The 12,654-nt window shown below is 41.1% G+C and overlaps 1 protein-coding gene across 11 annotated transcripts in view; it reads right to left on the bottom strand.

Moving 5' to 3' along the window:
• The window catches only part of ADGRB2 (adhesion G protein-coupled receptor B2), a 744,603-nt gene that overhangs the window by 93,380 nt on the left and 638,569 nt on the right, over positions 1 to 12,654 (bottom strand). For all 11 annotated transcript variants that reach the window (XM_073615398.1, XM_073615399.1, XM_073615401.1 and 8 more), the window contains 2 exons: positions 5,108 to 5,176; positions 928 to 1,036 (listed from right to left, as the gene is read on the bottom strand). In XM_073615398.1, coding sequence (XP_073471499.1) covers positions 928 to 1,036; positions 5,108 to 5,176 — 178 coding nt within the window. The remainder of the gene's footprint in view (positions 1 to 927; positions 1,037 to 5,107; positions 5,177 to 12,654) is intronic.

Raw genomic sequence — 12,654 nt, 5'->3', positions numbered from 1 at the left:
GTATTGGGGCGGGCTGGGGGGAAGCTGCACACAGAACACACAGAAGTTTTTTTTTTACCTTCATGCATAAAATGCATGAAGGTAAAACACCTTCAGCCTTTAGGACCACTTTTACACATTTTAAATAAAACCTTTCTGTTTTCGTACTCTATTTTAGACCAGGCGATTTTATCACTGTGTCTCTGTGCTTCTCGATACAATGTAGGTAGATCATGACTGATGGGAGGGAGCTGCACATAGCTGCCTGGAAATATCACAGCTTCCTGCCTCAGTATTACTCCCAGGACCCCTCAGTCCTGATTGAAGCAGTGGGCTGGTTTTCGGGAAGAGTTATGCAAGTATCAGAATGCCTTGATGGGTGGATGTCAGTCTGGAGGAGTGGGCGTTCCTAGGGAGGCTGCGTTTGCAAGCATACCACCCTAGGTAATACCCATATGTGATGTGGAACCTCCTATAAATAAAATAATTGAAATCAAATGAATGAGAGGGCTAAGACAGGGACAGTAAGGCTGAGGAAAAAAGAACTGGATGATGTTGGACATTATGGAAATGAGGCAGGCTGTTAATGACTTGCTGCAGTTTGAGAAGCTCATATGTGCAGTAAAATCAGAGTAATACAATTCAGTATAGGAGAGTCTGTGCAAGAGTGAAAGTAAGGCTGGAGTTTATCTTTAAAAAACGCATACAGTATACCTTATAAAAGTACAAACAAAGAATCGCAAAACAGCAAGAATGTGAAATAAACAAAATTATTTATCAGAATGCTGAATCTGTATAGCTTGTAGTATGGGCACACAGCTGATCAGTTAATGGTACATGTTATGCTGAGCACCAAGACTTTACTGTCACTCTCTACCTTGTCTGTAGCCATACCCTAGGTCATAATCAATATTTCTTAGAAAGTAAGAAAAGCAAGAAGGCTCATACCCAGATTCTCTGTAACAATGATTGAGCTCTGAAACGGCTTTAAAGCATCCCCGATAAGGTGAATGTAATCTTCAAGCACCTTCATTAGAAGTACAGAGCCCGGAGCCACCTGTAAGACAGATGTTGGATTCCTCAATAGAATAAATCACATCCATTTAAGACAGCCTAATGACTATGTAATGTTTGAGGAGAAATGTGTATTTACAACTCTAAATTTGAATATAAATCTTAAACATTTACCTTCCGATCTTAAACAGTTATTGCCTCAATGGTGTCTTCATGGTTTTGTTAAACACAACATTCACATATGACTCTTTAGAGCTTTCACATTAGGAAGGAAGTACATCTAACCCTGATATTTGAGTTATAGGTACACAATAGTGGCTTTGGTGGAACCTCCAGAAGTTCAGGAGTGCAACTGGGTGGGACACAGGGGTTGATTTACTAAAGGCAAATTGATTGTGCACTTTGCAAAGTGAAGTTGCACTCTGCAAAAGCAGTTGCTCCAGAGCTTAGTAAATGAGCAGAAGCTCTGCTGACTTCCATCATCCAATCATGTGCAAGCAAAAATGCTGTTTGTGTTATATTTCCCTTGCACGTGATTGGGTACTCTTTGCAAAGTGAAGCTTTACCTCATTTACTAAGCTCTGGAGCAATTGCACTTGCAGAGTGCAACTGCACTTTGCAAAGTGCACAGTCTATTTGCCTTTAGTAAATCAACCCTGCAGTGTTGTCACACCATATTAGGAAGTGACAGAACAAGGACCTTTGTGGCAGGATTATTAGGTAATATTTTATTAAAAGTTGTAGATTTAAAACAGGGGCATAGATAATGGGGGGTCAGGGGTGTTCAAACCCCCCCAGAGCATCCTGGCAAAATGCCCAGACAGTGTCCCTGATGTTTAGCCATAGTATCAGCACAGTAGAAGCAATCAGAGTTTCAGAGTGCAGCAGCCAGCCCTCCTTCTATTGTGCCCCGTCCCCTCAGTTTAATAAGGGGTCCCCCTGAAAAAGCATGAAATTACTGCAAGGTCTCAGATGCTGGCAATTGACAGTGCACAGTTGACGGATCTCGTAGACTCCTCCTCAAAGTATTATATGACACAGCCGAAGGGAGACTGGAGATGCAGAAGTTTTCCTACTTCTGTGCCGTGCTGAATCTGATGTCTGGTAAGTGGGGAGTCATACATTTTCTGTTTTGGGAAGGAGGAAGTTAGAATTCCAGCCTGGGGGAGTTTTTTAGTGGGGCGTTAAGGAAAGGGGGTGGGTTTGCTTTTGGAGAAAGGGGGATTTTCTTGTAGAGAAGTTTACAGGGGGTGGTTAATGGCAGGGATTTGCATCTGGGAGGCAGTTTGATTGGATGAAGGGAGATTTTCTTCAAAATTCTTTGCTGGGGGATAGGCTGTTGACTGAGGGAGATATTTTTGCTTAGGGGGAGTCAGTTTAGAAACGGGGGGTTTAATTTTTGGAGGAGGGAGATTTTTTAAAGTGGTAATCTTTGCTTGAGTACAGAGGGTTCTTAGGAGGGAGAAAGGGATTGTTTTCCTTTTTTTTTTTTAATCACATTTTTTTAAAAATTTTTAAAATTATACTTACCTAGGTGGATTGAGCATCGATCCAATGTTGTATCTGTCCCCAGCTCCTTCTAAGATCAACAACAGAGCGATTAAAGACCGCTGATCACTCAGTTCTCAGCCTTCAGTGAGCAAAAAAGTGGTGACTGTCAGTCCCTGGCTCTGCCCCCCCTCCCCCAAGCTCACTGGAATTCCAGGCAATGGAGGGGGCACAAGCAGCTGGCTCAGGGTCTCTGTGGCTCACTTAGAGGCTGAGCGAGCTACTGGTCCAGGCATCTCGGTGAATCCTGACTTTAAAGTTAGGATCTTTCCACAGCCTTGACCTGCTCAACGATATCAGCTGAGAGCGGGCTATAGCTGGCTGTTGGCTAAAAATGGGTTAGAAAAGTGCAGAATGAACTGCGCTCCTCCACAGGAGAAGTACAACCAAGCGGTATGCCGTCCCTTCAGATCACATGCATCGGTGACATCCCCGGCTGCTTTCCATGTGAGTATCTCCTAAACACCATATGTTAGGAGATATTCACTGTACCTACAGGTAAGTGTTATTATAGGCTTACTTATAGGTACAAGTTCAGAAGCTGGGTTTACTACAGTTTAAGACTGAATAAAAGAAAACCATATTGAGCAGGTGCAAAGGGCACCATCCTGTGGTAGGCAGTGCACAATATTTTTCATTTTTCATCTCTTAAAACATTTCATAACATTTCTTAGGACACAGTTTTTAAGGTTTAAATAAAGCACTGAATTTACTGCCTACCACAATATGTTGCCCCTTGCACCTGCTCAACTTGCATAGTAAGGTTAGCTAAAATCCAGTCTTGGGTCTCATTCATACATCCTACATGACCATGGTGCAGCAAGTGTACTGCAAATACCTACACCCGGGATCTCAGATGTTCTAATATCTGCTCAGCCTGTACACCTGAGTGATGGGCTGAAAAGAGCCAAGGCTGTTTGCTGCTGTAAATATGTATCCACATGTATCTGCACATCCACTGGTTACCTGCAGGTAGGGATACATTTTTGCCCTTGGATAAAATCTCTCTGTCAGAAATTTGTCCCTAATAGCAGGTAACCACTGTGACCCACAGTTTGTTAGTGTGTCGCTCAGGCTCAATCAATGTGGGTAGTAATGTAGATGATATTGAATGTGCTACAGCAGTGTCAGCGAGGGATGGAGCTCATCCCAGCTCATGTAGTCACTGAAGGGAAGAGAGAAAAAAAATTCCTGGTGCCGCACATCCACAGAGTCCTATGGTAATGTAGTAGTGATGGGAGAGACCTCCGCCAGGCTACACCCCAATGTGTTTTGCTTTGTCCCCCGGAGCTTAAACATGGGGACCACTGGATGTACAGATACATGTCAACAGCAGTTGCTCTTTTCAGCCCATCGCTCAGGTGAACAGACTGAGCAGCTGACAAAAATTGGAACATCTGGGATCCTGGCTGTAGGTATTTATGGTATATTTGCCATTCCATGGCCATTTAGAACATATGAATGAGATCTAAATCCTGGTTCACACGGTAAGTTTTTTTTTTAGTTCAACCCAGTGGGCTGAGCAAAAAAAACTAGGGAGCTCAGGAGGAGCTTGCTGTATTAATGAGTACACTACCGCACCACAACTGCGTGCATTGCGTTCTATTCAGTTGAATGGGGATAACTTTTGCAAAGCCTCATGGCCCCACTCTGCTGTCACATGATTTAACCATACCTCCCCCAAAATAAAAGTGTAAATGATGCCTTTAAGTTTGAAAGACCTGACCTCCCCCAGGAAAAAAAAAAATTCTACGGCCCTAATTTAAAATGATTGATAGTGACTTTTGAAATAATATTAACCTGTTGAGCCTCTCATGAATGAGTTTACACCTACTTAAGTTATGCCATATATCTATTTCTTTTTTCATTTATACTTTACATATTGTTCATATATTAAGTTACGTTATTTAACTAGCAGCTTTTGAATATCACTGATTTATGCGTCAAAGCTTCAATTTCCTGTGAATACTTGCTTTTAACCTGACGGAGCAGACAGAAGGAAACTGGATTAAAGATGGAGCTGTTTCTCCTAGCAAGCAATTTGATTAGATTTAGGAAGCTTGCCGCTAAAGACAGCACTGTACAAGTGTGTCTTTTGTCTCCTCCTTTATAGAAATGCTTATTATGTTTCAAAGTATATTAGGTATCCTTGGTTACAATGAACACACTGCATTAAGATTCTGTTCTTATGAAAATCAAATTTTAAAAGTGAAATAATGTGTGCGTACTGCCTAAAGAGAAAAAAACCTACTAATATAGCAAAAGTACTTCTTACAGCTCCCATACCAATGTCATATCCTTCCTTTTCAGGAATTAACTGTACGCTAAAAAGGTGATGTGACATCAGTGGTTTCTGTCTCCCTACAAGTATAGCTCAAGTATCCGTACAGCCGCTTTCGCCATAACAGGTGAATTACTCCTGCATGCATGTAATTACATTGACAACATTTTTGTAGCATGTGCGTATTATCCCCTGGTTGTCACACATATACACAAACGGCCCACCCACGCCACAGGCAGACATCACAGATCTGCAGTTCACTGCTACAGCATCACTGCTCCCCACCTGCTGTGCGTCCTCCCACTTCTCTCTATTATCCGCATCCAGTATGTGGCTGACAGCATGGAAAAACTTCTGTAAAGGAAGACAGAGAGATTAAGTCAGTGAGACGGAAGATTACTCGGAAGGGCACTGAATAAGAGAGGAGCGGATCTTAAGTTACATGTATTCCGAAGATGCATTTTTTATTTCTAAATGGACAAATCACTGTCATTTCATGCTGTCTTTGATTTCACAAGCAGATTGTAGACACCTACCCAGTCACAGGGAATAATCTTTGAGAGGTGAACAGTTACTGAAATACATAGGAATAGAATATAGAGTACTGACAAATAAAATGAATAAATCACCACTATTCTTACACTCTACACCTTGCACCCTCTGTATTGTATATTGAGTATAGAGTATTGAGTCTATTGAGTATTGAGCCACTGTATTGTATATAAAACAGTACAAAAGGGGGTCACCAGCACACTTTCAAGCTCAAGCTCAACTCTCTCAGATTATACAGTAAACATGTTTTTTTTTTGTTTGTTTGCATTTTCACATAATACAATAAAAATGTAAATAACATAGAACTATTAAAAAATTAGGCCACATTCACAGAATGGCCAGGGGCAACCTCTGGCGGAAATCAGTATATTCTTGCCGGCAGTTTTAAATGCTGCCTGCACACACTGTGGTGGATGCCAGATTTGTACTCCATAAAAATCAATGGTGGTTCTGCTGCTGTTTGCATGTAACTGTTGTAGCTTCAGAACAACCCTGGATGCAGACAGTGTGAGACCAGGGTTGGCCTATCTGCAGACTTCTCTGTTCACACACAGACTAGCCCATATAATAAGGCAGTTTGTATGCAGCCATAGCACACAGTGTTGTTTCACCCAAAGGCAGCATTTAGATGCCTCTGAATACTATAAACTTTGCACCCATGAATTCCTGTTTGAATGTAGCCTAGTACATCATATCTGTGCAAACCAAAGATGCATAGGATGACATATGAGTGTCCATAAATGTCACAGTTATTTTATCTATGTACGGAATTGGCGGCTATCTGCACAAAGCTGTCAATCCCAACCACAGGAGTTACTAGTTTCTTGCCACTGAGATTTGCAGCATGGCTAAGCGACTGTGCGAATGCAGCCTTACTGTTATAAAAGGGCCAACATGCCACCTACGTGGCAGATTTCAAAAGTGGTGACAGGTACTCTTTATGAATCAATATAAAATGTGTTGGTGCACTTAATGAACCCTCCCAATCTGTTAAAATAGTGTATGTGTTTGCAAACCTAGACCATAATAAATATGATGCAATGATAATAAAATAAATAAGTGCAAATAAGTACACCAAAAAACTTATAAGGGATCGCTTATCATTAAATAATTGATGAAAAATAAAAAAAGGTGAAAGAGAAATAAATAATGTCTGCTGGTAACAATCAAGGTCAGATCTGCATATAAATGTCCAATTCAGTGCCTTTGATAGACTTGCTTGTTATTCCAATTAGATCACAGTTGCAATTAAAGTTAGCAGTTGCAGTTAAATAGGAAGCTCGGCCGGTCACATGACTACCCTTGAGAAAGTCACGTGACATGTGACGCAACGCGCCGGAAGGCGGAGTCAGTGACGGCATCGCAAGTGTTCGGTAACACAGCGAATGCTGTATGACCATTTTGCCAAAAGTGATCTAGCTACTGCTAATATGTGAGTGGATTATATTGATTGCACAGTTCCATATTATTTAAATCACTGCGCAATGATGGCTTTTTCTTTCATTTTTATGTGAATCATCACCTTACTAATGTAATTCATCATGCAACTGTGATCTAATTGGAATAACAAGCAAGTCTATCAAAGGCACTGGATTGGACATTTATATGCAGATCTGACCTTGATTGTTACCAGCAGACAATATTTATTTCTCTTTCACCTTTTTTTCATTTTCCATTAATTATTTAGGGATAAGCGATCCCTTATAAGTTTTTTGGTGTACTTATTTGCACATATTTATTTTATTATCATTGCATCATATTTATTATGGTCCAGGTTTGCAAACACATGCACTATTTTAACAGATTGGGAGGGTTCATTAGGCGCACCAACACATTTTATATTGATTTATAGCAATGGTGTCACAGCACTAATTAGTTGGTTGCAGCTCACATCTTCTCTGGTTTTTTATCACCATATTCACCATATACAGTATCCACATCAGCGCTTTAGTTTTTCTTTTTAAACATTACTCTTTATGAAGACATCACATATCTAAATAGACTCTTCTATGCTCAACCAGCACAGATCATACATGGAGAGAGTCACTAATGTAAAATCCATCTACAATTCCATCTGACACTTCTTGTATATCTTCTCTGTGTGGATGTTAGCCTTTGAAATGACATCATAAACACTACTAACAGATTTTACTCTATGAAAAGCTGTTGTGAGACCATATCAAAATATTTGTGCAAGTGAATTTAGCAAAAATATGTAACATTAGTTGAATCTATGTGATATTAGGATGTATATTATTATATTCCTTATAGCTGGACTATATAATTGTGAACTTGAAGACAGTTAGTTTACGTCCCAGTCCTGAGGAAGCGGTATAAACAAAACACGTTGACCCTTTAGGACACACATGAATATAGTCCACTGTTGTGATATATATTTAATGATCAACCTTATATGTATGCCTTTAATGTTGTCTGTACAATATGTAGCACTACCACCGCAGGGGCCACTAGCAAAGAACAAAAGCCAGGGACAACTTCCTCCCTATGTACAAGGTCTTTAACTGTCCTCCTTTCCAGACACTGAAAGTCTCTGAAGATAAAATGCAAAAGCCCCTCAAGGACTAGGAAGTAGCACACTGTGTTATAAGCTGCATATAGAAGTATCTCCAACTCCACCATAGACACTGATCCCAGCTCTACTGCCTGCAGAACTACCAGCCCACCTGGCTACTTTCATCCCTTTCCTTGCAGAGTCCTTAGTAAATTAGTAGCAAAAGTCCTTTACAGACTGGATTCTCTCAGCCCCTCTTGGAAATAGCACAAAAAGATGAGGCAAACTGCATGCAGGGGTGTATCAGCTTGTTGTGTAGAACTGCTCCCAGCTACACTTGCTTGCAGGCACTACCACCCACCCTGGCTGCTCTGAAGATCTCCCAGGTCGAGGATAAAAGGATTAAGCACAACACTGTCCTTTAAAAGCTTGCTATATGTGGCAGTCTCTCCCCTGGAAAATCCCTGGGTTTGCTGATGTACTCACTCTGTCTTCTTTGCTCCCACTGCTCTCAAGCAAGATTCAAAATCAAACTGCTCTTCTGAATAGATCCTCTTGAGCCAGCCCAAGCCTAGCCTGGGGCTGGGGCCTCCTCTAGACCTAGGAGACCCCCACTAAGCCACCAACATTCTCCTCAGAACTCCATCTTCCACCTGACTCCCCTGCTGGCATGGTTCATCCATATTTAAGGACTGACTCAGGCACCTGCCAGGCCCATTGCCTGAGGATTGGCCATGTTCCCCTAAGCAGATCAACCCTCCTGACCTCCACCCACTAACTTCTAGACGTTTTTCCAAACTTCCAGAAATAGGTGGAGGCACCAGAGACCTGCCTCTGTGAGTCATCCAGCCTGACCTGCATTAAACCCTGACCCAGATTCCAGACTTGCACTTTCCATGAGTCAAATACATTTCTCTGCACTAAACTAATAGCACACTAGAGGGCACTACAAATAAAAAAAAATAACCTTTTTAACTTAATTATTTTTGTTTGACTCGTTTGAATTTTTCTGGCAACACATTCAAAGTTCTATCTTTTTTGGTCTGGCCTGTGTTAGTATTATTTATTGGATGGTGCTCTCAGTAAAATCTATGTTTTTTTTTTTTTTTTTTTTTTGCAAATTGAGATTCTACTAGGTATATCATTGGTTTCATCTGACAGTACCCTCTCCAGTAAATGCTACTGTCCAAGGGTATCTCTGTTGCTCCTCCATAGAGAATCCTCTCTAAGACAGGGATGCATTAATGGCTGGATCACCAGGTGAAATAAAGGGAAATAAATCCTAAACACAGAAAGCTAAACCAGCAACCACATCTAAGGATTGGTAAGCTGCCATGTATTCAATTTTTGTTTTTGGATTTAGATACGCTTTAAATTAGCTAATTTTCTTCCAAATTATAGAAATGTTCCAGTATGTCAACAGAGATTTACAACTAATCCAGCAATTTCTCATAAAATGCTCATTTGCAGTCCTATGTTACTCCTTCACTGGAAAATGACAGACTTTTTATTGCATTGTTTTGTATCCTGGTTGCATGTGTCTCTTGCAAGGATTTGAAAGGAGAATGTGCAGTTGTCTGCCTTTACCCCTTGTGAAGAAAAGCACAGGGTAGAAAAGGGCAAACTAGCTTGTTTAATAAAATAAGAATGTGTGATATAAGTGAAGTCACACAGTCTATAAGACAAAAAAAAAACAAAACTCATAATCATACTAGAATATTCCGCTCAAGGGTAAAGAGACACAGACAACTGAAAGGAAGATGGAATAAACAAGATATTTGGGGAAAATGAAAGAGACGATAAGGGAAAAATCACAGAGATAAGAAAAATAGTGGAGAATTAGGAAAAGAGGGCAACAGAATAATGAGAGAGAGCAGCCTAAAAAGCACAGTGTGTCGGTTGTAATATCACATTATACACAACATGAGTTCTGTTAACAAGCAAAAGAGCCTTTTATGTCTGTGCTACAACTCACTGTGACAGCACTTACAGGCTCGGCCTGCATATTACGCACGGAGCTACAAGAAGCCTTCCATACCAGAACCCACAGTAAAATGTGCAACAGACAAGAGGACATGACCAGGCATCAAAAACAGTGATGCTGGCTACTTTATTCAATGTATTTGATAAACATGACCAAGAGCGAAGTAAAGGTAGAATCAAGAGGTAAACTGATATATCTTGGGAAAATATCTGCCAAGTTTCAAAGGGAAGATCATCAAGAACAAACATGTGCTAAATTTCAAAAGAGAACACTGTATGAGAGGAACTTGCATTAAGAAAATGACAATTTAATGCTGGTTGCTCTGAGTAACAAGAATAATTTACTTTTCATGTATTATGCACTGCCAACAGGAAACAACAAATGTTGTCAGGATTTATGACAACTAGAGCAAAGAAAAATGTGAAGGTGTTGTCCATAGCAGAACATTATGTATATTTTTTTTTTTCGCTTTTACATTTAGGTTCCAGTTTTTAAATTACCTTCTTTGTAAAGTGTTCTTTTAATAGGAAAGAAGTAAAAATTTAACTGCCGACCACCTACATAGCACAGATTTATATACTAAGCATATCTTGAAAGGGTAATTTTTCGAGAATGAATTTGTTGCCGAACTTTTATTTCAAGTGACCTAAATTTTTGTGTAAATCCGTAATCTGATAATTCACACCATTTCATTGTATGTGTTTCTCTGAGCACATAGCAAGTAGAAATACATCTATGATAAAGGCACATTAGAGACTAGTTCACACCAGCGCCTTTGGGGTGCCAATGCATTGCCATGATGTATTGCGCCATTTCTTTTTTCTTTAACTTTATTGAATTGTCACAAAGTGATATTTAATTTATCTTTGTTCACTGCAGCATTGTTGTGATGTGGTGTACTGCATCACAGCAGGCTTTGCTAAAAAAAAGTAAAGCATTAACTACTTTTGTTTCCCAGAGTGCCTCACTCCAGCACTGTGGTTTGAACTAAACAGCATTGGGACTGCGTTGAGCAAGGCTTCTTAGTGCAGCCCAATGTATATGGTATAAATGGGCTCTTAAAAACTCTCTTTGAGCCAAATTTCTTGTCCACACAATGCACATTGCTATCCACAACCGGCAAGTTAAAAAAAATGGTTAACGAAAGTACAGAAGCTGCCACAGCTGACCTCCCTCTAAGAATATTAGCTGCCTGGCTGTGTCTGGTGTCAAGACTTTTTGGGGTTGATTTACTAAAGGTAAATAGACTGTGCACTTTGCAAAGTGCAGTTGCACTCAGCAAGAGCAGTTGCTCCAGAGCTTAGTAAAAGAGCAGAAGATCTGCTGACTTCCATAATCCAATCATGTGCAAGCAAAAATGCTGTTTTCTTTCTCGTACATCATGGGACACAAGAACAGCCATATACATTCCTACCTGGTTTATGCGCCACCTATAGGTGAATGGACATGGCAGAATAACTAAAAACAGTGTCTCAAGGCTACAAGCTGGAGTTACACTCCAGGAGTTATGCTCCTGCCCTCCTCAGAGATTTGTGAGGTTCAGCGTTCCCACAGACCTTTTAAGAAAGGGCTTACTACTACAAGCACTAGACCGTTTAAGGCAGCAGGAAGTGATTATGGAGGTCCCAGTTCCCGAAAAGGGTACAGGTTTTTATTAGAACCTGTTCACGGTTCTAAAACCAAATGGGGACATAAGACCAATTCTGAATCTAAGAGCACTGAACCGTTATCTCTCAGTGCGGCCCTTTCGGGTGGAATCAGTCCACTCTGTAGTGGCCTCTCTCCAAGAAGGAGATTTTCTGGCATCCATAGATATCAGGGGTGCATACCTGCATGTGCCAATCTTTCAACCTCATCAAATGATTTTGCTTTTTGTCATAGAGGAGTAGCACTTTCAGTTTGTGGCTCCGCCCTTTGGGCTCACAACCGTCCCTGGAGTTATCACAAAGGTCCTGGCCCCAGTGCTGGGTCTTCTAAGATCCTGGGGGATCTTGATTGCAGGCTAGACGATCTCCTACTCAGGATCAATCACTGCAGTTTTTGGTGAAGAATGTGGCCTTTACGGTCCAATTCCTGGAACATCTCAGATGGATCAGAAATTCAGAGAAATTGGCCTTAAAACCAGTTAAGTCTGGAATACTCAGGCCTTGTTAAGGATCAAGTTCAGCAAGTAAGCCGAAAGAGATGCCTGTCTGTCCGACTCTGTATGAATCTTCTAGGAAGGGTGGTTTCTTTATTCAAGGCAATTCCGTATGCCTAATTCCATTCCAGAGCATTGCAGCAGAACTTTCTGCCTGCATGGAGCAGGAAGATGCAGGCTTTGGATTCCTGCATTATCATAACCCCCAAGGCTCGAGGAAGTCTCACCTGGTGGTTAACAGACCAGAATCTGATACAAGGAAGGTCTTTACTTCTGCTATCATGGAAGGTAGTGACCACAGATGCCAGTCTTTTCGGCTGGGACGCAGTCAGTGAAAGTTCCACAGTCCAGGGGAAATGGACTCTGAAGGAATGAGGATTGCCCATCAATGTTTTAGAGAGAGCTGCAGGCGATATGCCTCATGCTGAATTGTTGGACAGCAAGGTTACAAGGTCACCCAGTAAGAGTGCAAACCGACAATGCCATGGCTGTGGCCTATGTCAACCACCAGGGCAGCACCAGGAGTCGTCTGGCTCACATGGAGGTCAATCATGTACCGTCTTGGGCAGAAATGCATGTGCCGGTGCTGTCTGCAGTCCACATTCCGGGGGTAGAGAACTGGAAGATGGACTATCTCATCCACC

This window comes from Aquarana catesbeiana, linkage group LG02 (assembly GCF_042186555.1).
Source record: "Aquarana catesbeiana isolate 2022-GZ linkage group LG02, ASM4218655v1, whole genome shotgun sequence".
Taxonomy (NCBI): Eukaryota; Metazoa; Chordata; class Amphibia; order Anura; family Ranidae; genus Aquarana; species Aquarana catesbeiana.
The sequence above is the reverse complement of the archived record's forward strand: the minus strand, read 5'-3'. Positions and strand labels throughout refer to the sequence as shown.